The sequence below is a fragment of the Hippocampus bargibanti genome, linkage group LG07 (assembly GCF_051943395.1).
Source record: "Hippocampus bargibanti isolate YZ-2025 linkage group LG07, ASM5194339v1, whole genome shotgun sequence".
NCBI classification, from domain to species: Eukaryota; Metazoa; Chordata; class Actinopteri; order Syngnathiformes; family Syngnathidae; genus Hippocampus; species Hippocampus bargibanti.
Genome location: NC_142740.1, coordinates 2651868 through 2676198, shown reverse-complemented (window position 1 = coordinate 2676198; position 24331 = coordinate 2651868). Strand labels below are relative to the sequence as shown.

The 24331-nt window shown below is 37.6% G+C and overlaps 3 protein-coding genes and 1 long non-coding RNA gene across 7 annotated transcripts in view; 2 read left to right on the top strand and 2 right to left on the bottom strand.

Moving 5' to 3' along the window:
- The window catches only part of tbc1d23 (TBC1 domain family, member 23), a 14640-nt gene extending 5480 nt beyond the window's left edge, over positions 1-9160 (top strand). Inside the window, exons 10-19 of one of the 2 annotated variants that reach the window (XM_089001806.1) lie at positions 236-328; positions 644-814; positions 1204-1246; positions 2118-2224; positions 2324-2457; positions 4473-4517; positions 5801-5889; positions 5964-6099; positions 7184-7381; positions 9002-9160. In XM_089001806.1, coding sequence (XP_088857932.1) covers positions 236-328; positions 644-814; positions 1204-1246; positions 2118-2224; positions 2324-2457; positions 4473-4517; positions 5801-5889; positions 5964-6099; positions 7184-7381; positions 9002-9086 — 1101 coding nt within the window. In that variant the 3' untranslated portion in view covers positions 9087-9160. The remainder of the gene's footprint in view (positions 1-235; positions 329-643; positions 815-1203; positions 1247-2117; positions 2225-2323; positions 2458-4472; positions 4518-5800; positions 5890-5963; positions 6100-7183; positions 7382-9001) is intronic. The other variant, XM_089001807.1, reaches the window with a different exon arrangement.
- LOC148895112 (uncharacterized) lies at positions 2476-14653 on the bottom strand. 2 transcript variants are annotated; one of them, XR_016115654.1, is made up of 7 exons: positions 14546-14653; positions 12604-12742; positions 8939-9142; positions 7192-7368; positions 5940-6060; positions 4720-4797; positions 2476-2546 (listed from the first exon to the last, which is right to left on the bottom strand). It is a non-coding gene; the product is annotated as an uncharacterized LOC148895112 (long non-coding RNA). The 2 variants fall into 2 exon arrangements; XR_016115653.1 differs by lacking the exons at positions 2476-2546; positions 4720-4797 and having other exon boundaries at positions 5920-6060.
- On the top strand, positions 11777-20012 carry nit2 (nitrilase family, member 2). 2 transcript variants are annotated; one of them, XM_089001809.1, is made up of 11 exons: positions 11778-11928; positions 12115-12233; positions 13202-13322; positions 14423-14511; positions 14582-14675; positions 14769-14843; positions 16689-16767; positions 16911-17009; positions 18184-18239; positions 18304-18405; positions 19856-20012. In XM_089001809.1, the coding sequence occupies exons 1-10, from the start codon at positions 11901-11903 to the stop codon at positions 18402-18404; spliced, it is 861 nt and encodes a 286-aa protein (XP_088857935.1). In that variant the 5' UTR covers positions 11778-11900; the 3' UTR covers position 18405; positions 19856-20012. The 2 variants fall into 2 exon arrangements, with proteins under 2 accessions (XP_088857936.1, XP_088857935.1); XM_089001810.1 differs by lacking the exon at positions 18304-18405 and having other exon boundaries at positions 11777-11928.
- LOC148895110 (ICOS ligand-like) lies at positions 18917-24331 on the bottom strand. Its single transcript, XM_089001811.1, has 5 exons — positions 23922-24331; positions 22145-22414; positions 21023-21307; positions 19810-19983; positions 18917-19710 (listed from the first exon to the last, which is right to left on the bottom strand). Exons 1-5 carry the CDS (start codon positions 23983-23985, stop codon positions 19652-19654), a joined length of 852 nt encoding a protein of 283 aa, XP_088857937.1. The 5' UTR covers positions 23986-24331; the 3' UTR covers positions 18917-19651.

Sequence of the window (24331 nt, the reverse complement as noted above, 5' to 3'; positions counted from 1 at the left end):
AGAACTAGCTAGCTAATATATAGCAAATAGATAAGTAGGTGGCCAGCTAGATAGCTAGCTAGTTAATGGATATCTAATTAGGTAGCCAGCTAGATAGCTAAATAGCTAGCTCATAGATTGCTAACTAGGTAGCCAGCTAAATAGGTAGCTAGGTAGCCAGATAGTCAGCGGTTCACTTATCGCGGCTTCAGTAAGCGTTGACCTATCCCGGCCTCATCCTTTCTCCTCTCCTCAGGACGGGGTACGCTTCTTCGTGGTGGACTGCCGGCCGGCTGAGCAGTATAACGCCGGTCATCTGTCCACCGCTTTCCATCTGGATTCAGATTTGGTGAGTTGGTGCTATTCAGAATTCAGAATCATCTTTATTAGCCAAGTATTGTAGAACACACAAGGAATTTGTCTCTGGTAGGACACGCTGCACTAGTATCATCATAAAAACATTGCGTAGAGGCACTATACAGTTAGATTTGGGTTACTCTTTAGAGAGTTAATGGCGACGGGGGAAGAAGCTGTTTAAATGTCGGATGGATTTGGTGCGAATGGATCGGTAGCACCTGCCTAAGAGGGAGTCGCTGGAAAAGGTGGTGGGCAGGGTGCGCAGGGTCATTTCCTTAATTTGCTCAATTCGCGCGTGTCGCCACAGATGCTCCAGAACCCGTCTGAATTTGCCTTGTCGGTGAAATCCCTCCTGGAGGCTCAGAAACAATCCCTGGAGTCGGGTTCCGTTGCCAGCGGGGAGCACCTTTGCTTCATGGGTAGCGGCAGAGAAGAGGAGGACATGTACATGAACATGGTGCTGGCCCACTTTTTGCAGGTGAGAGACTGGCGCTGGGGGATGGGGGCGGTTAAAACGCAGGCTGATTTATTTTTTTTTTTTTTTTGCTGACTAAGTGATAGAGATTAGACAGAATAAGTAGTTATCATATTTAAAAGTTTCATGCTTAGCTGGCCAACTAAACTAAAGGCGCAGATGGCAGCCTGTTAAACTGTCATCTTCATCTAGGAGATCTGGCCTTGGACAGAATTTAGGACTTGGGAAACGCCTTACGACTTGAAACTCCTTCACAGGAAGAGCATCAAATAGGGCATCTGTCTTGAATTACTGTGTCCCCTGCCGGCAGTAAAAGACAATCTTTCTGTGTCCGAGCCTTTGTCCAAAGTGTCCGATCGAACTTCTCTGACACTAAGCTTTTTGCGTTGCAGAAAAACAAGGAGTACGTCAGCATCGCCAAAGGAGGCTTCATGGGTAAGTTCTCCATTGATATTAAAAATGAGGCCTTCAATGTCAAACGCTAAATATTAAACATATTTAGCAAATTTAACCCATTCACTGCCCTTCACAATTTTTTTCGGGAATTGGAAATATGACGTAGAGCGCCATTCCCGAATTAGTTTAGGGTCTGATTTTTCTTGCTTGGATGTCGATAAAGCACTGGCCAGACCATTGGCTATGTTGTTTCCCTTCCACAAGGGGGCAACTTTTCTATTTTTTTCAACGTTAATGCTTTGTTCTGGCTTCAACTTTTGTTAAAGCGCAATATAAACCAATATGTATGTATAGCATTGCATTTTGTACATATACCCCCATTTCAAGCTCAGATAACTCCAGACCCATATAACTTAGGAATTAACTTTTTTTTTTCCTGATCGAAGAAGAGACTATGGTTTCTTACACTGAATTGAATGTTTATGTAGTTCTAAAAATCAATATTATGTGCGTCGTGGAATTTGAGTGCCAATGACAAAAACCCTGGCATTGTAATGGACACAATTTTGCACTGTCTGGCAGTGAATGATTTAAAGTACAATGTGACGCTGTTTTAGCCAAGCCAAAAACCTGATGAGGGATGATTTTTTTTGGTAAAAAAAAATGTATCGGCATACTGTGATACCTTGGCTTACGAACTTAATTGGTTCCCAGTGTGTAAGGTGAAAAGTGTGTCTCCCAAAAATCATTTTCCCATAGGAAACCATTAAAATGAGAATAATCCGTTCCCAAAACATAATTTTCTAAAATTTTCATAAACTGAAAAGTTCATCAACCAAGGGGTTCGTAAACCGAGGTATCACTGTATATGATTCTGTGTGTGTGATTTTGTATTTGATTGTGATCGTAGCTCTACAGCAGCACCTAGTGGACATGAACGTGGAGGGTTTGGATTCGTCGTACATCCACTGGATCGTCAGCACGTCGGGATCTCACAGCAGCCTCAGCTCGGCAGACGTACGTTGCAAACTTTATTGTCTTTTCCTTTTATTTATTTATATGAAACTGTCATTGGAAGTGAACACGTGTCTCATTCGCTCACTTGCCCGTGTCCAGGGGGAATCTCTGAGTGACAGCAACAGCGTCAAATCATTGGTCAACAAAATGACCTTTGCCCTGAAATCCAAGTCGGTGAATGTAAAAGAGAAGATGATCAGCTTCATTGAGAACACGTCGGCCCCCGTCGACAGGTAAGCAATCCCCACCTTTTTTTGATTGGGTGCGTTGGGGGCCGTGTTGTGAGTGGAAACAAATGCTTTTTTCTTTTATTCGCCGTTTTCTGTCAACCGGGAGCAAATATTGCATATGCATCAAACTCATTTAAAAGTTGATTTGATTTAGCATTTTTGCCATAGGATACACACACACAAACAAAATACAACATTGCACAACTTCAATCCAGCTTCAGGAATTTACATATGTCCCCAATTGTAAAAAAAAAAAAAAATAATAACAATACAAAAAAAATGATGGTTGGTGTTTTTTGTTCATTTATTTATTTAACTTTTTCGCTATTATTTATGTATTTATTCATTTGTCTGTTTATCTATTATTTATGGATGTATTTATTCAGCTATTTATTTATTTCTCTTCATCTGTTTATTTTTATTTAAAGTATCTGTTTATTTATTTGTATCTATTTATTCATCTGTTTTTTTTCTGTGTGTATTTATTTACCAATTCGTTTATTTGTCTCTTTATTTATTTATTTATTTGTTTATTTATTCATTCATTTGTTTATCTGTTTATTTATTTATGTATGTATTTATCTATTTATTTAATTGTTTATTTGTCTCTATCTGTTTATTTTGTAATTATTTTAATTAATTTATTTACCATTTTCACAATTTGTTAATAATTTATCTATTTGTCTTTTTATCTGTTCATTTATTTATGTATTTCTTTATTCATCTATTCATTTATTTCTTTATTTAGCTCTTTATTTGTCTCCAATGGTTTATTTTTTAATTGTATTTATCTGTTTATTTATTTACATAGTTCTTTAGCTATTTATTTATCTCTAATTGTAATAATAATAATACATTTTATTTCTAGGCGCCTTTCAAAACTCTCAAGATAGCAAATAGATAGCCAGCATGGTAACTAGCAAATAGATAGCAAATATATTGCTAGCTAATAGACAATAGATAGCAAATAGATAGTTAGATAGATAGCAAAAGGATAGCCAGGTAGGTAGCTCGCTAATAGATAGCAAATAGATAGCTAAATAGATAGCGAATGGATAGCAAAAGGATAACCAGCTAGGTAGCTAGCTAGATAGCAAATAGATAGCCAGCATGGTAACTAGCTAATAGATGGCAAATATATTGCCAGCTAGGTAGCTAGCTAATAGACAATGGATAGCAAATAGATAGCTAGACAGATAGCAAATAGATAGCAAAAGGGTAGCCAGGTAGGTAGCTCGCTAATAGCTAGCTAGCTAGATAGCGAATGGATAGCAAATAGATAGCTAGCTAGATAGCAAATAGATAGCCAGCATGGTAACTAGCTAATAGATAGCAAATATATTGCCAGGTAGGTAGCTCGCTAATAGATAGCAAATAGATAGCTCGCTCGATAGCGAATGGATAGCAAATAGATAGCTAGCTAGATAGCAAATAGATAGCCAGCATGGTAACTAGCTAATAGATAGCAAATATATTACCAGGTAGGTAGCTCGCTAATAGATAGCAAATGGATAGCAAATAGATAGCAAATAGATAGCCAGCTATGTAGCTAGCTAGATAGCAAATAGATAGCCAGCATGGTAACTAGCTTATAGATAGCAAATATATTGCCAGCTAGGTAGCTAGATAATAGACAATGGATAGCAAATAGATAGCTAGACAGATAGCAAATAGATAGCAAAAGGATAGCCAGGTAGGTAGCTCGCTAATAGATAGCAAATAGATAGCCAGCTAAGTAGCTATCTAGATTGCAAATAGATAGCCAGCTAGCTAGATAGCAAATGTATCGCAAATAGATAGCTAGCTAATAGATAGCAAATAGATAGAACTCCAGCCAAGCGGCTCAGTCCAATTGGCCTTTCTTGGTCCTGGAAAGACACCGAAGTCCTTTTCTGGGTCCGTATCCGTATCAATTTGGACATGAGCTATGTCGGTGTTGCTCACTGCCCCCCCCCCCCCACCACCACCTCAAACAACTTATATTCACCCTCCTTTTTTTTTACCTTACATCATGCTAGAATATCTTTCAATCTACCCTGGCCTGAGAAGGTGATCCCCGATAGGTAAGCGCTCGTGAGCTCTTTTTTTTGTCAGCGGCATGACATCAACTGGATCGGCGCCTGTGTCACATCAACGCATGTCACTCTCTGTTAGCATTCGCGACTCTTGATTTAACTGCCCAAAACACACTCACACACATGCTCGTGGTCACGTTTTCACTAACAACATGCAACGTTCTGTTTGGTCACGAAGAAGAGAAAAGACCTCTGCTTCACTTTGTGCTTGGCAGGAATCGTCTGTCTTTCCATTCCACTCTGCTTTTTTTTTTTCTCTCCAGGTTTCCTAGAATAGAAATTGGAGCTAAAATTGATCAAATCGATTACAAATTGGGGTCAACTTGATTAAAAGATACATCAGATTTGCATTTTCTGGGCGCTACATTGGAATCCAGACGGCTCGAATTGATACGGAAGGACTTCTTTAATCGATAGCAAACATGTATGCTTTCCTCTTCGGAACTATTTGAATCATATTCATAACTGGATGAGTAACAAGAAAGCATCTTCTCCAAATCTGAACTCTCTGAAGCTATTGTTTTGATTCTGGAGCAAGGCAGTTTGTATCCTGGCGTGATGTCACGAACAAGGGGGCGGGACCTTATGAATCTACCCAGTTCCAAGCTCATTTTGTGGAAGTTTTGGGACATTTTAAATCATTTTTATTGGTGTTTTTCATTTGACTAAAAATATCAGCCTGCGTGTTTTGGGTATTTTAGATGCTATAAAATGTTTTTCTGATGTCAGTTAGGAAACCAAACAAAAAAAAAAAACGGTTGTCCTTTAAAGCGCTATATAAACCAGTTTTGTATCGTATTTTGTGCAGCCGCCCCCATTACAATTTCCGATAACTCCAGACCCATAAAACTTAGGAATTAACTCTTTTTTTTTTTCTGCTGAAATAAGTGAGTCTATGGTTTTTAAACGCTCAATTGAATGTTTTTTTTTTTTTTTTTGTCCTAAAACTCAATATTTTGCGGGTCCTGCAATTTGAGCGAAAATGACAAAAACCCTGGCACTGGAGTAGACACATTCTTGCACGTCGTCTGGCAGTGAATGCATTAATATTGTTTAATAAAGTGAAGAAAATAATCCCGTTCAAGACATTTGATTTTGGATGAGCCTGCGCCATTTTCAGCTCTTTACATCAAGCTTTTCTTCTTGTAGCTCGGAGGTCTTCATCTGCCATCACCATTCGCGTAGAATAGATTAATTAATTTGCCATTTTCGAAAGTAATGTTTCAATTTCAACCTTCTTCCTGTTGAATCATTGTTTTTTTTTTCTCCAGACACGTGAGCAGCAGCGACCGCGTAGGCAAACCTTATCGCGGTGTAAAGCCCGTCTTCAGTATCGGCGATGAAGAGGAGTACGACACAGGTGCGCTGCATGGTCATCCATTCTGAGAAGCGCTTTTATTGATGAGTCACCTCCTCCATCTTTGCATCCCAAAGACGAGATCGACAGCTCTTCCATGTCGGACGACGACCGCAAGGAAATCGTCAATATTCAGACGTGGACCAACAAGCCCGATGTGAAACATCACATTCCCTGCAACGAAGTGAAGGAAACCGGTCACATGTTTCCCAGGTGGGACAAGTAAAATATTATTTTTTATAATAATAATAATACTACTACTACTACTAATAATAATAATAATCCAATCAATCGGTTAGATAGTGAATAGCTAGCTAGATAGATAGCAAATCGCTAGCCAGATAGCTAATAGATGGCAAATAGCAAGCAAATTATCGTAATTATTATAATCCATTTCATTTCTCAGCGCCTTTCAAAACTCTCAAGGTCACTTTACAATCACGGGATGTGTTTTTCTGTGGGTGAGCAGCGGCAGCCACATGCGCCAGCGTTCACTCAACCCCGAAGTAACTCAAATAGATAGAAAGCTAGCGAGCTAGCTAATGGATACCTAATACATAGGTAATAGCCATATAGTTGACAGCTTACAGCCAGCGAGCTAGGCGGCTTATAACTAGCCAGCTAGCTAATGGATAGCTAATAAATAGCTAGTAGATAGCCATATAGCCAACATCTAGACAGCTAGACAGCTAATAGCTAGCCGGCTAGCCAAGGGATAGCTAATAGATAGCCAGATGGACAGCTTACAGCCAGCTAGCTAATGGATAGCTAATAAATAGGTAATAGATAGCCAACAGCTAGAAAGCTTACAACCAGCCAGCTAAACAGCTAATAGCTAGCCAGCTAGCTAATGGATATCTAATAAATAGGTGATAGCCAGATAGCCAAGAGCTAGACAGCTTACAGCCACCCAGCTAGACAGGTAATAGCTAGAAAGCTAGCTAATAAATAGCTAATAGAGAGCCAGATAGCCGACAGCGAGAAAGTTTACAGTCAGCCAGCTAGACAGCTAAGAGCTAGCCAGCTAGCTAATAAATAGGTAATAGATAGACAGCTAATAGCTTGCCAGCTAGCTGAGGGATAGCTAATAAATAGTTGATAGCCAGAACATGGCCATTTCCTACCTTGGAGAAGGTCTTGTAAATAGCGTGGTACCCCTCCTTGGGGGGGGGGGCGCTGCCAGATGGGCTTAATGTCGTTCATTAGCTCCCATTAGCATTTAATCTCTGTTTTGTTGTCTTTATTGAACACGGTGTACCTTTTTTTTTGAAACCGAAGTCGTTTTTGTGGATTGCAGCCACTTACTGGTGACAGCGACGCACATGTACTGCCTGCGCGAGATCGCCGCCAGGAAGGGCTTTGCTTACATCCAATCCAGACAAGCGCTAAGCTCCGTGGTGAAGATCACCTCCAAGAAGAAGCACCCGGAGCTCATCACTTTCAAGTTTGGCACCAACAACTCAACCGCCGGAGTGGAGATCTCTGCGGTGGAACGGTAAGTTAATTAATTAGTTTTACTATCTAGCTAGATAGCTCCGTAGCTATCCAGCTAGCTGTCTAACTAGCTAGTTATGTTTATTTGCTATTTATTTATTTATTTATTTAATTAGTGCTTTAACTTTCATTTCTTTATTTGTGTGTTTTTGTTATTTTTATTTATTTATTTATTTATTTATTCGTTTATTTGTTTATTTATTTACCCGCTCAATTGTTTATTTTTTATTCATCTATTTTTATTTATTTATATTTGTAGTTATTTATCCGCCATTATTTATTTGGATTGGATATGCCTTTATTAGTCTCACAGTGGACAAATTTACATTTATTTACTTATATTTTATTTCTACATTTTTTTGTCTGTCGAGTTATGTTTATTTATTCATTTAACTGTTTAATGATGTAGTTAATTGCCTATTTATGTATTTGTCTATTCATTTATTTATATTTTATTTGCACCTATTTATTTATTTATTTACCCACTCAATTGTTTATTTTTTATTCATCTATTTTTATTTATTTATATTTGTAGTTATTTATCGGCCATTATTTATTTACTTATATTTTATTTCTACATTTTTTTTGTCTGTCGAGTTATGTTTATTTATTCATTTAACTATTTAATGATGTAGTTAATTGCCTATTTATGGATTTGTCTATTCATTTATTTATATTTTATTTGCACCTATTTATTTATTTATTTATTTACCCACTCAATTGTTTATTTTTTATTCATCTATTTTTATTTATTTATATTTGTAGTTATTTATCGGCCATTATTTATTTACTTATATTTTATTTCTACATTTTTTTTGTCTGTCGAGTTATGTTTATTTATTCATTTAACTGTTTAATGATGTAGTTAATTGCCTATTTATGGATTTGTCTATTCATTTATTTATATTTTATTTGCACCTATTTATTTACGAAGTTATGTATTTATTTGTATAAAGTTATTTGCCATTATTTATTCATTTGTCTATTTTTTTTTTTTTCTTTTATTTCTTTGTTTATTTCACCCCTTTATTTTTTTGTATTTATTTATTTAACTGATTGATTATTTAATTTTCTTTTATTTTATTTGCATTTATTTATTTATCTGCTTACCCCCTCATTATTTATTAATTTTTATTTATTTGGCATTATTTTTTTTGTTTATTTATCTTTTATTTCTAAATGTGTTCGTTTCGTAATTTTTATTTATTTATTCATTTAACTGTTTAATTATCTGCCTATTTATATATATATATAATAATAATAATTACAGGATCGTTTTTTTCTGCGGGTGAGCAGCGGCAGCCACATGCGCCAGCGTTGACTCAACCTGGAAGGAACTCAAATAAATAGCAAGCTAATAGCTAGCTAATAGCCAGCAAATACCTAGCTCATAGCCAGCGAACAGATAGCTATTGGCTATCTATTCGCTAGCTATTAACCGGCGCATTAGCTAGCGAATAGATAGCTATTTATTTTTTCATTTTCATTTATGCGGGTGTTCTTTTCGTCTCTTATATTTAAAAGAATCATTTCAATGGGGGGCGGGGGGGGGGGTCACCTGTGTCCAAGTCAAAACTTTAACCGTCCAGTCTTGACAATGTTTGTATTTCCTTCCGCTCAGATATCTAATCCCCAACGCCGGAGATGCCACCAAAGTGATCAAGCAGCAGATCATGAAAGTCCTGGACGCGCTGGAGACGTCTTAAAAGGATAGATGATGACATTGCAAACGACAATGGCGGCGTGTGGTGGCCGCTTGCCCCTGACAAAAACAAACAAACCTGACCCCGGTGCGGTTGCCATGCCGCCCCACTGCACAACTGCGGGAGCCGCCAGTCTATTATGCTGCCCTCTTTACACTAACTTATATATTATATATTGGATATACTGTATTATTACTTAATTCGAAAGCTGCGCTCTTCCACTTTCGAAGCTTTCCTCTGGCCTTCAGGTAGTGTTACTATCCAAGCAGTTGTTTAATGATTACATGACATTCCGTGTCAAATGTTAAACAGTGTTTTCGGCTATCTTTTTCCTCCAACACACAAGTTCATTTAAAGGACAACCGACACCTTCCGGACATGTTGCGTCCGTAATTTGTGAAATCACTTCAAATCACTTCTACTGAGCGCATTTGACAACGATTCCACCGCATATACAGTGAGACCTCAACTTACGAACTTAATTGGTTCCCAGACAGAGTGTGTAAGGCGAAACGTGTGTATCTCAAAAACGAAATTCCCATAGGAAACCATTAAAATGGGAATAATCCGTTCCCGGGTTTCCATAAAATATAGTTTTTAACTATAAGCCTTAAAACTACACACAACATACCTTATTCTATGTATAATACATGTGCTATTGTATTGTAATGAAAAAAATACACTGCATTGTATCATAAAGTCACTCTATTTGCATTTGTGATGGTCATTGATGGCTTGATGGAATGGCGTTGGAGGTCGAAGGTCAAAGGGAATTGCTGTTTGGAAATAGAGGGACATTACATGAGGACTGTAATTAAAGAAATAAACTGTGCTGTAAAATAAAGTTTGATTTACCTTTTTGATGATCATTGATGGCTTATGGAAGGAGAGTCACCTTCCATAAGGACTGTTGGTAACTTAACCTCTGGTGCTGTTCGGTCGTGTGCTTCCGCCGAAGATCACTCCGCCAGCCGTGATAGGTGTGTATTATGAAAATAGTGCTTATTATAAGGTTTAGTTTTCAGAAATGTGAAGTTTGTAAGACGAAAACTTTGTAAGATAAGGTGTTTGTAAGTTGAGGTCTCACTGTAGCTATATTTTACCTTTTAAGACTCACGCTGAATATTTAGGAAGTCTTGTTTTCGAGTTGATGACGATGCCCTAAGTGACGTCACGGAGGGAACGCCCCTGACCGAGAAAGCGAGACACAATGCATTTTGGGTACTTTGTTTGGTCTGAAAACTTCATGTTGATCCGTGTTGATGGCGAAATTAGAAGGAAAACTACATAAATAACGCCATGGTGAAACGTGTGTCGCAGCCAATTGCTGTGACACGCATAAAGAAGGTGTAAGTACACACAAATTCCCAGTGGACAAATCAGCCCATTTCCAACGGAGCTCATGCGCCATCTTGTGCATTTTCTGGGCGCTACATTGGAGTCCAGACGGCTCGAATTGATACGGAAGGACTTCTTTAATCGATTGCAAACATTTATGCTTTCCTCTTCAGAACTATTTGAATCATATTCATAACCGGATGAGTAACAAGAAAGCATCTTCTTCGAATCTGAACTCTCTGAAGCCATTGTTTTGATTCTGGAGCAAGGCAGTTTGTGAAGGAGTATCCTGGTGTGATGTCACAAACAAGGGGGCGGGACTTTCTTAATCTACCCAGTTCCGAGCTCATTTTGTGGCAGTTTTGGGACACTGTCATTTTTATTTGCGTTTTTTATTTGACTAAAAATATCAGCCTGCGTGTTTTGGCTATTTTAGATCATATATTTTTTTTTCTGATGCCAGTTAGGAAACAAAAAAATGGTGTTGGTTGTCCTTTGAGGATGAGAATTGTCGAATGTACACAAAAGTGAGTTGTTCCCCCACCCCCAGCAGGCAGCCTTAAATTGAAACCCCAGTGAGGTTCATTATAAATATGTAAATATATATGTGAATCGTCTTCAGAGTTACGAGTATGCAGCAATGCTTTAAATTCATCTCGTGTGTGTGATGTAGCAACTGAGCAAAAGGGCCTTTGTTCATGAGACTGGGTTTAATGATGATCATCACACCAGTATTTGGGATAGTTTGTGTGTGTGTGTTGTTATTTTTTATTTTTTTTCTATTTGCGCTTAAAATGAAACATCGTTAGTTGTACATAGTGTACGATATGGTCAACACAATCTTGTATACAAGACTTCCAATTGCCTTTGTTCACGCCAATTTTTCTCCTGTGATAAGCCCAGTGCGTTATGTTATTAATGTGATAACACTTGGCAGTATTTGAGCAGGAATGAAACGACATGGGTTGAGTTCGTCTATAATGTATCACGTTCACTCACAAATGATGGCACCACTTTCGCAATGCAAAAAAAGGGTAATTTACACCTTACTGTACTGCTATTGTTTTATAAACGTTTACCACTTTAATAAAAGTGAAATCACCGCTGTGTAATCCCTCCGTGTTTTTACGGGCAAAGGTTTGGTCGTTTAACTGAAAGCCAATGAAAAACTCGACTTTCTTGTTCATAAAAGCGATTGGCAGCCATATTTACGCCTCTCTGAATGTCACTTCCGTTAAAATTTCAAAATAATGTCAACGTAATGACGCTTACATGTAGTTTGGTAGAGTGTGTTAAATTACATTCATAAAACTATTTTCTATATATAAAAAATGTTTTAAACTGTTTGAATTTTTAACAGTCTTGTTTAACGACAGGGAATTAAGTTAATCACGTTTATTTTGAAGAGCTGTTTTGAAAGCTAGCATTCAGGTCCTTAGCATAAATACACAAATCGCGATCAAAAATAGCGTCGTATTCATGTCTAGGATAGCGAAGACAATGTCCAGTAAGTTCGTCTCTTTTCTTATTAAGTCTTGCTTTATATCTAAATACGTTACCGAATGTCAGGTCGTCAGATTTTAACATTTAAACGCGTGTTATTTTATTCTTCTGGCTCATCCTGACAGTGACAAAGTTCACTCTCGAAAACTCATAAACCACATAAATTACATTTTGTTGTCGTTGCTCGCAGAATTCCGACTTGCAGTCATCCAGCTGCAGGTGGGCAGCATCAAGGCGGACAACCTAAGCCGAGCCCGGAGACTTATCGACGAAGCAGCGAGACAAGACAGCAATGTGGTTCTATTGCCGGTGAGTACTTAAAATGAACCCTGTGCTGCATCGTTACATTGTTAATATCATTAATAATTAAACACGTCGTTCCTCAGTTGTTGCTATTGCGAAATTAGTCATATTTAATATACAGTGATACCTCAACTTACGAACTTAATTGGTTCCCAGAAAGCGTGTGTATGGCGAAACGTTCGTATGCCTAACATTTATTTCCCATAAGAAACCATTAAAAATGAGAATAATCCTTTCCCATGTCCGCATAAAACGTAATGTTCTACTAAATAAGCCTTAAAACTACACAAAATAGCCCTTATTTTCTGTAAAATAAATGTGCTATTGTATTGTAATTAAAGACATAAACTGTACTGTATAATAAAGTCGTATTTACCTTTGTGATGGCCGTTGATGTAGTTGCCTCTTGATGATATCCGAGTGAAGTTGCCGTGCTTACCCTCACTCACACTGTCCCCTGCTATCTGCTTTTCATTAATCCAAATCAACAGAAGTTTTTCAACCTCCTTTATTGCCTGGGACAACACAGAAACACCTTTAGCCACACGTAGCAATGGTCGACCTAGCACACAAACGCACACCTCGTTTGTGATTTTCGATGATCTCCTTCTTCTGCTCGACCGTAATTTTCTTTTGTGTACTCTTCGGCTTAACACTAGCCTGTGGTGGGGTCTTTTTCTGTCCATAATTGCAAAAGTACTCCACCTGATAACAAACCACATCAGCACTCAAAGCACTGTGTGGTTTGGTTCGTCCACCAAAAACTAGTTCATCAGCCAAGACTATATTCTCGCGAATTTATTGTTCATAAACTGAAAAGTTTGTGAGCTAAAGCGTTCGTCAGCTGAGGTATCACTGTAGTTTAATTTTTCATGAGATTGGCCGTGTATACAGTACTTTATCATCTCAACATAAATGGATAGCTTTCATATTTTATAACTCATTCAAAGAAAAGGTCATATAAATACTTGCAGGAATGCTTCAATTCGCCTTACGGGAGCGGCTTCTTTCCTACCTATGCTGAAAGGATCCCAGGAGAGTCCACGCATCTTCTCTCCCAGGTGGCCAAAGACAACAAGGTCTACCTGGTAGGAGGTAAGAACCTGCTAGCTGACGCTAATCTAGCCCAATTTCACACCTGGTAGTCAAGGTAACACTGTGTAATTCTATGATTGTGAACTGGCTGCCGCTGCTCACCCGCAGAAAAAAAACACTGTAAAGTGACCTTGAGAGTTTTGAAAGGCGCTTAGAAATTGAATGTATTATTATTATTATTATTACAGTGATACCTCGGTTCACGAACCCCTTGGCTTACGAACTTTTCGGTTTACGAATGTTGAATTTATGAAAATTTTACCTTGGCATACAAACTTTTTTTTGGGATACACACGGAGCTGCTACAATGAGCGATGTGTCGTTCGCGAACGAGCCCGTTCTTCTAACAACAAAATGGCAGCCGACTCGTTTTTTTGTCCTCTATTCCCCGCCTCCAGTCATCGGTTAAAGCCACGTGATTGGTCAAGAACGCAGCAGTTAGGGGAGGTGGTTTAAACATTAAAGAGACAGGCAGACGACAGAGAGAGAGTGACAAAATGGATACAAAACAGTGAAATTTGGAGTCGTTTCAACTTTGAAGGCAGAGTGTAGACTGCAAGGTTAAAATTCCCATTAATCAGGCTCCACAAATAACCCGCACAAACCATCTGTACACTTGATGCAAAAAGCTATCAACCCAGCTAAACAGAACACAATTGATGAGGAACTAGATAAAATGATTGCAGAGAAAGCACCTACAAGTGATCATTCCTCAAGATGGTGAAAGAAGAAGGCTACGTTCCTCATCAAGTGTTTAATGCTGATGAAACCGGGCACTCCATTCCATCAAGCTATCAAGGACCATCACAAAGGTCAATAAAACAACTTTATTTTCCAGTACAGTTTATTTCTTTAATTATAATACCATAGCACATTTATTGTACATAAAATAAGGTATATTTTGTGTAGTTTTAAGACAATTAGAAAGTAGAAAATTATATTTTATGGGGACCTGGGAACGGATTATTCTCATTTTAATGGTTTCCTATGGGAAATTATTTTTTGGGATTCACACCTTTCGCCTTACACACTCTGTCTGGCAACCTATTAAGTTCGTAAGCCAAGGTATCACTATATATTTTTTCTTTCCTGTTATATAGGATCCATCCCTGAGGAGGATGAAGGCAAATTGTACAACAGCTGTCTCGTATTTGGACCTGATGGACAACTGCTTGTCAAACACAGGAAGGTATACACGACTGACATATTTAACATGCACTCACATAAACAAACACACACTGTTGTTTCTCCTCTTCAAGATCCACCTGTTTGACATCGACATTCCAGGCAAAATTCGCTTCCAAGAGTCGGAGACGCTAAGCCCAGGCGACAAATTGTCCATGTTTGAAACGCGTGAGTTGATGTTGATTTATTCTAATTTTGATATTTATTCCTGTTCTGGTTCCGCCCCCCAAATATTACAATGTCATTAATATGCACTCATAGCCTTCTGCAAAGTGGGCGTGGGGATTTGTTATGATCTGAGGTTCGCCGAGCTGGCGCAGCTCTACAGCAGGAAAGGTGAGTGTGGCGCCGCAGTCAATATTGTTCAGGTTGCGAGAAAATATCAATATCATAATAATATTCATCCATAATTTGTAAAATCATTTATTTATTTATCCATTTATGTATTCATTTTTTATTTTTTTTTATCCATTTATGTATCTATTTATTTATTTATGTATCCTTTGTATTTATTCATCAATTTATTTATCGATTTTTTTTGCTTATTTATTCATTTATTTATTTATCAATTTGTTTATTTATTTATCCATTTGTATATATCCATTTATTTATGTATCCATTTGTTTATTTATTTATCTATTTATGTATCCATGTATTTATTTATGTATCCATTGTATTTATTTATCAATTTATGTATCGTTTATTTGTTTGTTTGTTTGTTTGTTTATTTATCGATTTGTTTATTTATTTAGCCATTTGTATATATCTATTTATTTATGTATCCATTTGTTTATTTATTTATGTTTTTATGTATCCATGTATTTATTTATGTATGCATTTATTTATCCATTTATTTATTTACCTATTTATTTATGTATTCATTGTATTCATTTTTCAATTTATGTATCGATTTTTTTTTACTTATTTATTTATTCATTCATTTATTTGTTTGTTTATTTATCAATTTGTTTATTTATTTATCCATTTATCTATCTATTTATTTATGTATCCATTTGTTTATGTATCCATTTTTTGATTTTTTGTATCTATTTATGTATCCATGTATTTATTTATATATGCATTTATTTATCCATTTATTTATGTATCAATTTTATTTATTATTGGATGTATCATTTATTTATTTATATATCAATTTATTATTGTATGCACTTAATGTATCAATTACTTTAATTATCCATTCATATATCTATTTATTTATACATTTATTTATTTATTTGTCCGTGTTTATTTATCAATTTCTATATCCATTTATTTATTTATCCGTGTTTATTTATCCATTTCTATATCCATTTATTTATGTATTTATCCATTTATTTATTTGCCCATTTCTTTGTCTGTTTATTTATCTATTTGTTTATTTACCCATATATCTATCCCTTTATTTATTGATAGTTGTTTATCTATCCATTTATATATTAATGTATTTATTCATCCATGTGTTTATCCATTTATTTATCTATTTATTTATGTATCCATTGTATTTATTTATCAATTTATGTATCGATTTGTTTGCTTATTCATTCATTCATTCATTCATTCATTCATTCATTCATTCATTCATTCATTCGTTTGTTTATTTATCAATTTGTTTATTTATTTATCCATTTATCTATTTATTTATGTATCCATTTGTTTATGTATCCATTTTTTTTAAATCTATTTATGTATCCATGTATTTATTTATGTATGCATTTATTTATCCATTTATGTATCCATTTTATTTATTAGTGTATGTATCATTTATTTATTTATAGATCAATTTATTTTTGTATGCATTTATTTATCAATTACTTTATTTATTTATCCATTTACATATCTATTTATACATGTATTTATAGATTTGTTGATTCACCCATTTTGATATCCATTTATTTATTTGTCAATTTCTATATTTATTCATTTATACATTTATTTATCCGTGTTTATTTATCCATTTCTATATTCATTTATTTATATATTTATCCATTTATTTATGTATTCATCCATTTCTTTGTCCGTGTATTTATTTATCTATTTGTTTATTTACCCATATATTTATCTTTTTATTTATTGATAGATGTTTATCTATCCATTTATATATCAATGTATTTATTTATTATTTATTATTTACCTATTTATTCATCCATTTGTTTATCCATTTTATTTATTTGGGCCGTTTAGGGTGTCATCTGCTGCTCTACCCAGGAGCCTTCAACATGACCACAGGCCCCGCCCACTGGGAACTCCTGCAGAGGGCCAGGTCAGGTTTTTAGTGGACACCATTTATAAGGTTTTGAGTGTTCACATTTATAAGGTTTTTAGTGTACACCATTTATAACCTCAATTCGGGAAAGAAAGAAAACAAAAGGGATTCACTCTGGTTTTTTTTTTTCCGCACTTAAGGGCTCTGGACAATCAGGTCTACGTAGCCACCGCTTCACCCGCCAGGGACGACAGCGCCTCTTACGTGGCTTGGGGTCACAGCACTGTAGTGAATCCCTGGTGAGACGTCAAGCTTTTTTAATTTAGATTTTATATTTTTATTTATATCAGAACCTGATAGAGATTAGACAGAATAAGAAGTTATCATATTTCAAAGTTTCATGCTTAGCCAACATGTGTGACTCGAATACACAATTGAAGCACAGACAACCTGGGGTCAATCTGAGGTCAACAGACACGGCAAATTAAACTGTCAGCTTCATCTAGGGAGATCTGGCCTTGCACAGAATTTAGTACAGTCATACCTCGGTATTCGACCGTAATCCGTTTCAGAAACCTGTTCGAAAACCGGTTTGTTGAAAAACCGAAACAGCACTTTCCATTAAAATCAATGTAAAAAATCTTAATCCGTTCAATTTCTATAAAACAACTTTTTAACTATTTCATCACATAAACCGGATAAAAACTTAATACTAGAGCATGTCATGTGTAAAATTCTATAAAAACAAACTTTTATTTTCACCAATTTTTAACATTAACATCTGTACATAAAAATCTCTCTATCTTTCTGCCACGGGGCGTGTTGGCACCTATCCCAGCTGTCTTTGGGCAAACACAGGCCACACTAACTTTTCAAACCATCCTCTGCTTGCTTTAAAATCACACTATTCAGGAGATCTTAACCAAATTTGTCAGCATTTTTGCAAAAATAAAACAACAATATTAATGCGTCGGTCACAATGAGACAATGAGGAAGACGTGACATATAAGGAAGTGACGTATAAGGAAGCGCAGGGTAGTCGAGTGATGCATTCAGATGCACTGAGTTTGGTTGAGAACCAAATTTCGGTTGTATACCGGGGCATAAAAAAAATGACATTTTTGGTTGAAAACCGAATGGGATGAAAACCGAGACGTTCGAAAACCGAGGTTTTACTGTACTTAGGATACTCCTTTATCATCGAAGCAATTTACGACTTGAAACTCCTTCACAGGAAGAGCTCATTAGCCAGGTTACAAATTTATCAGCTCATGGAAAAGACAGCTTTATTGCTTAAGGCTGCAGAATTCAGACGTCTGTCACGAATGGCTGCGTCTCCTGCCGGCAGTAGGGACAATCCGTCTGGGTTCGAGTCTTTGTCCACAGTGTCTGACTGTGTGACAGAACCCAAAGCAGATTTTTTTTTTTAATCACATGCCGTTTCGTTGTTATTTATTGTATTTTTTTTTCAAGGGGAGAAGTTATCTCTAAAGCCGGAGCGGAGGAAGCTGTGATCTACGCCGATATCGGTGAGTGTTAGCGATACTCGACCTATGCCACCACAAAGCATTGAAAACCACGTCCTGATTCCAGACCTGGACTATTTGTCCGATGTGAGGCGCCAAATCCCCATCACGACCCAACGCCGCCACGACGTCTACGCCGTGACTTGTTCGCAAGGAGAGACCAGATGACGTAATATTTTATTGATTCAACGAGCAGTATATTTAATCTCCCAAAGGAATAATGTAGGATTCATTTGAACAGACTCTAGTTCAATACTTCATGGAAAAAGTCAAAGATGACCAAATACAGTAAAGTCTCGTGATATCGATATGGGTTATATCGATAGTACTGCTTATTACGATACTATTTCTATGAACGCAAGGAGAAAATGTACATGCCGCAGGATCGGATATATCGATAGTCCTGTTATATCGATATTTTTTCCGACTCCCGAGAATATCGATATAACCAGACTTTACTGCAAGTCCAAAGCTGACATGGTCTTTTTCCTTGAAAATGAATAAAAGGGTAACTGAAGACAAAATTGTGACATGGTACAAACATGGCTGGCTAGCTGTTGGCTATCTATTTGCTATTTATTAGCTATCCATTAGCTAGCTGGCTAGCTATTAGCTGTCTAGCTGTAAGCTGTCTGGCTGGCTAGCTGTTGGCTATCCGCTGGCTAGCTGTTGCTATCCATTAGCTAGCTAGCTATTAGCTGTCTAGCTGTCTGGATGTCAGCTGTCTAGGTGTTGGTTATCTGGCTCTCTATTATTTGCTATCCATTAGCTAACTAGCTCGCTTTCTATTTATTTAAGTTATTCCAGGTTGAGTGAACGCTGGCGCGTGTGGCTGCCGCTGCTCACCCACAGAAAAATTTATCCTGTGACTGTAAAGTGACCTTGAGTTTTGAAAGGCGCTTATAAATTAAATGTATTATTATTTTATTTTATTTGGTTTTAATTTATTTTATAGCTATCTAGCTGGGTACCTAGCTAAGCTAACTTTGTCCAGAAAAGGACGCTTTGATCCTCTCATCTTTCATCTAGAATTGCTTCATGTCACAAAGAGTGTACATAAATTGCTGAAGAATGAATGACTCTCTGTGTCTTTGCGTTGTCATATTATTTGTTATTATTATTATTTTAAAATTTTATTTATGTTACTTCCGGGTTGAATGAACGCTGGCGCGTGTGGCTGCCGCTGCTCACCCGCAGAAAAACTTATCCCGTGACTGTAAAGTGTCCTAGAGTTTTGAAAAGCGCCTATAAATAAAGTGTTCTTTTTATTATTATGAAAATCGAATTTATTGAAGACAAAAAATATAAACAACTAAAAAAGGAGCGAGAATTCCAAGATGGACGTTAAAAATCTTCAGGCGACAATGGAAGAAGAACCATCGTAGCTCCTTTTTTTTGTCAATTTGACGCCATATTCACAACTCCAACATGACCACCTCCGTTTCCTCCGTTTGTTGACGTCTCCTTGCGTAACCTGCAAACAGCGGCGCCATTTTATTTATTATTATTATTATTATTATTATTAACACATTTGTATGAATTTGATCTTTTACAATCTCTTTATTTAAAGTACCTCTGTTCCTTCGACTCTGATGTTGTATCTTCCTTCTTTTGCTCAGCCGGTCCAGATGGATCTGGTAGCCCAAACCTACGGCCACCATGACCCCAACCACCGCGCACAGGACCGTGCTGAACACCCACAGGGCGTCGGTGGCCCGGGTCACCACGGGGCCATGCCAGACTGCGTCTTAAGGAGACAATAAAGCACTGGTCAGACCTCTGGTAATGTTTTTTTTTTCCCCCTTCCATGAGGAGGTAGCATTTCCTTTTTGTACAGCTGCCCCTATTTCAACCTCAGATAACTCCAGAGCCATATAACTTGGGAATTAACTATTTTTTTCTGATGAAAGAAGAGAGTGTAAGGTTTCTTATGCTGCATTGAATGTTTATGTAGTCCTAAAACGGCTATCTAGCTAGCTATTTACTACCTATAAAACTCAAAAAAGTAAAAAAGTTAATATGTATGATTTTTTTTCCGTATTTAGGAATTTCTGTTTGACACAACGCCTTATGAGAGAAGACTTATGACACTTTAGCTAGCTAGCAAGCTAGCTACCTATCTATTTGCTATCTATTAGCTGGCTCGCTAGCTATTAGGTAGCTATCGTTTAGCTATCTAGCTAGCTATTGTTTAGCTATCTAGCTGGCTAGGTAGCTATCTATTAGCGACTGTATCCCGTGAATGTAAAGTGACCTTGAGAGTTTTGAAAAGTGCTTACAAATGTAATGTATTATTATTGTTATGGCTGTATCTATTAGCTAGCTAGCTTTCTATCTATTTGAGTTACTTGCGGGTTGAGTGAACGCTAGCACGTGTGACTGCCGCTGCTCACCCACAGAAAAATGTATCCTGTGATTGTAAAGTGACCTTGAGAGTTTTGAAAGGCGCTTATAAATGAAACTTATTATTATTATTATGGCTATCTAGCTGGCTGGCTAGCTATTAGCTATCTATTGGCTAGATAGCTAGCTTTCTATCTATTTGAGTTACTTTTGGGTTGAGTGAATGCTGGCGCGTGTGGCTGCCGCTGCTCACCCACAGAAAAAAACCTATCCCGTGACTGTAAAGTGACCGGGAGAGTTTTTTTTTTGAAAGGCACTTATAAATGAAATTTATTATTATTGTTATTATTACTACAATTCAACTACTCAAAATGGCATCACAAGTCCCGCCCTCTCCTGTGACATCACACCCTTACCCCACCCTACCGTGACATTCCACGTACGTGTGGTAGAAGTGAGGGTCTGGTTGATGGCCATGTTGTGAATAACACATGAAACGTTGGTGTCCGTCACGTTGACATTCAGGTAGCTGGTGACGTAGTAGAGGCGGGAGTCCTCTCGGAGTTCCACCTGAGTCTGTACCGAGCCCTCTGGGGTTTCTTGGGCTCCGCCGTTAATCAGCCAGTCCACGACTGGCTCGGGGAAGCCGCCCCCGGAGTCGCATTGGAAGACGCTGGGGGTGTCCTCCACCGCCGCTTCCCACCGGAGTTCGGGGGTGCTAAATGGTGCTAATACGGCAAAACCGGAGTAGTTAGCAGGTGTGTACGTCTGATGTCTGCCACGGTTTTTATAATAATACAGTGAGACCTCAACTTACAAACACCTCAACTTACAAACTTTTCGTCTTACAAACGTCAAATTTAAGAAAATTAAACCTTATAATAACGCACTATTTTCATAATACACACCCACCACGGCTGGCGAAGTGATCTTCGGCGGAAGCACACGACCGAACAGCACCAGAGGTTAAGTTTCCAACAGTCCTTATGGAAGGTGACTCTCCTTCCATAAGCCATCAACGACCATCAAAAAGGTAAATAAAACTTTATTTTACAGCACGTTTATTTCTTTAATTACAGTCCTCCTGTAATGTGCCTCTCTTTCTAAACAGCAATTCCGTTTGACCTTCGACCTCCAACGCCATTCCATCAAGCCATCAATGACCACCACAAATGTATATAAAGTGACTTTATGATACAATTCAGTGTATTTCTTTCATTACAATACAATAGCACATTTATTATACATAGAATAAGGTATGTTGTGTGTAGTTTTAAGGCTTATTTAGTTGAAAAGTATATTTTATGGAAACCCGGGAACAGATTATTCCCATTTTAATGGTTTCCTATGGGAATTTTTTTTTTGAGATACACACTTTTCACCTTACACACTCTGTCTGCGAACCAATGAAGTTCGTAAGTTGAGGTCTCACTGTACATTTAATTTCTAATGACACTTTACAGTTTTTCTTTTTTGTGTGTGTGTGTGTGTGACTGTAAATAAAAAAAACAGGAATACAAAAAATATACATAAATAAAACAACTGGTTAAAATTGTTCGACTTACCGGCGACTCTGACGCACAGCGTGCAGGCCTCCAGGCTTCGGTTTCCATGAGAGGTGACCATGACACTATAGGACGCGTTGTCCTCCATTGTGTCCACAGAGGACAGCTTCAGGGTGAAGTTGCCCGTGCGAAGAGCATCGTCTTCGTCTCGCACCACCTCGTCGTGGTTTCTCCACCACGCCACAGTGACGTTGGACAACTTGAAGGCGTCCGGGTAAAAACAAGAAAGCCACAGGGGCTGGCCAACGATGCCCAGTACGCACTTCTGATCTGGGGAGAACGTTAGAAATGTTTCGGATGGTTTCTACTCGGCCCGTCACTGCTGTCAAAGGTGAAAAACTGTTTTTGATGTGTTTTATTACATACATTTTCACAGGTTTATGTCGATATAGATATTTGCGGTGTGTCGTTCGCGAACAAACTGGCTCTTAGAGACATCTTTTTGAAGTGAACGACTCTTAATAGGGATTAGTGATGTGTTGTTCGCGAACGAACCGGCTCTTAGAGCCATCTCTATGAAGTGAATGACTCTTAATAGGGAGCCACTTATAGGACCGAACTGCAACACCTTTGGTTAATGTCGCACGTGATTGGTCATATCCGTGGTAGAAGACACACGCACGCACACCTGAATATTAATGAAGCCATACATTTTAAAAATGATACAGTGTATTGTATATTTTTTTGTAGTAAAGTAATTGAAGCAACAACAAAAAAAAAAAGAAAAAGTAAGGATAGTGTATGTTTTTTTTACATTAGTAATTCATTTTAAATATCATTTTACCTTATTTTGGTAGTAAATTATGTTAGCAACAAACAACCTGAGGAGCTATTTGGGAGCCGAAAGAGACGGTTCTTTTTGGTGAGCTGAGCCAAAAGAACCGACTCTCTAAAAAGAGCTGGATTTCCCATCATTAGTAGATACGTATTACCCTTTCAAGGACAACCGACGCCTCCGGGCAAGTTGTGTCCATAATTTGTAAAATGGCTTCAAATGACTTGTACTGAGTGTATTTTACAAAGATTCCACCGCATATAGCTATATTTTACGTTTTAAGAGTCGCGCTGAACATTCAGGAAGTCTTGTTTTTGAGTTGGTGACGAGTCCGTACGTGACGTCACTGAAGCAACGCCCCTGACCGAAAAAAGGACACATTGTAGCAGTCCTTCCATCACGTCAATGCTTGTTTGGTCTGAAAAACCTCGTGTTGCACCAGAAAGAGCCAGAAGAGGGCGTCCAAGCTCCATGTAAGGAATTTATCAGCCTGTGGAAACGGGCTGATTCATTGTTCACAGGAGCTCGGTGGCCATTTTCTGCCTCTTTTTGGGTGAGACATTTCCCCCCCAATGTTGCCTCAAAATGGCACGGAATAAATTCTTTAATCGATTGCAAACATGTATGCTTTCCTCTTCAGAACTATTTGAATCATATTCATAACTGGATGTGTAACAAGAAAGCATATTCTCCGAATCTGAAGCCATTGTTTTGATTCTCCAGCAATGCAAGAAGTCTTTGCGTGACGTCACGAACTAGGGGCGGGACTTTCTAAAAATGCCCAATTCGCAGCTCAATTTTTTTGCAGATTTTGGACACTTTGTCATTTTTATTGGTGTTTTGCATTTGACTAAAAATATCATACTGCGTGTTTTGGGTATTTTAGATGCTATAAAACGTTTTTATGATGTCACTTAGGAAACAAAAAAGTGACGTCGGTTGTCCTTTAAATCTATCACATTTGTGACGTGAAAACCACTGAACTTTTTAATTCAACCTTACCCCAAGTGATGCAGCAGGTGAAGAAGCTGAGTAGCAATCCAATGTTCCACAGTGCCCGGCGCATCGCCTCTTAGGCCCCCCTCCTCCTCCTCAGCCCAAATTAATTGCCTTCCCTCCTTTTACGAAACTTCTTTTAACGCTTATTGTCATCTAAGCCCGCATCAGTCGCTCACACCGAAAGAATGTCAGCGTCATGTTGCGTCTTGTCGCGCCTAAAAAAAAAGCTTCTGTCGCTCCTCTTAACGGTCGATGCACGACGCTTTAAAAAAAGTGGAAACAAATGAAAGAAAATGACATACGGAAGAAGGGGTTGCTTTTAAGGCTGCTTAATCTATAGCACCTTTATGAGAAGGAGCCATTTAAGGTGTTCTTCGGTCCAACCTGTTTAGCTTCTTTAACCAAGTACACGC

Bases quoted from the DNA above. Each gene is read 5' to 3' on its own strand.
- LOC148895110 (XM_089001811.1), bottom strand. From the start codon at position 23,985: ATGCGCCGGGCACTGTGGAACATTGGATTGCTACTCAGCTTCTTCACC. The intron at 21,308-22,144 runs GTAAGTCGAACA...TTGCCGTATTAG, and splicing joins GCTGTGCGTCAGAGTCGCCG to CACCATTTAGCACCCCCGAA. The intron at 19,984-21,022 runs GTACGTGGAATG...TGTCTCCTTAAG, and splicing joins GACCCTCACTTCTACCACAC to ACGCAGTCTGGCATGGCCCC.
- nit2 (XM_089001809.1), top strand. From the start codon at position 11,901: ATGTCTAGGATAGCGAAGACAATGTCCA. The intron at 14,512-14,581 runs GTATACACGACT...CTCCTCTTCAAG, and splicing joins TGCTTGTCAAACACAGGAAG to ATCCACCTGTTTGACATCGA. The intron at 18,240-18,303 runs GTGAGTGTTAGC...TCCTGATTCCAG, and splicing joins TGTGATCTACGCCGATATCG to ACCTGGACTATTTGTCCGAT.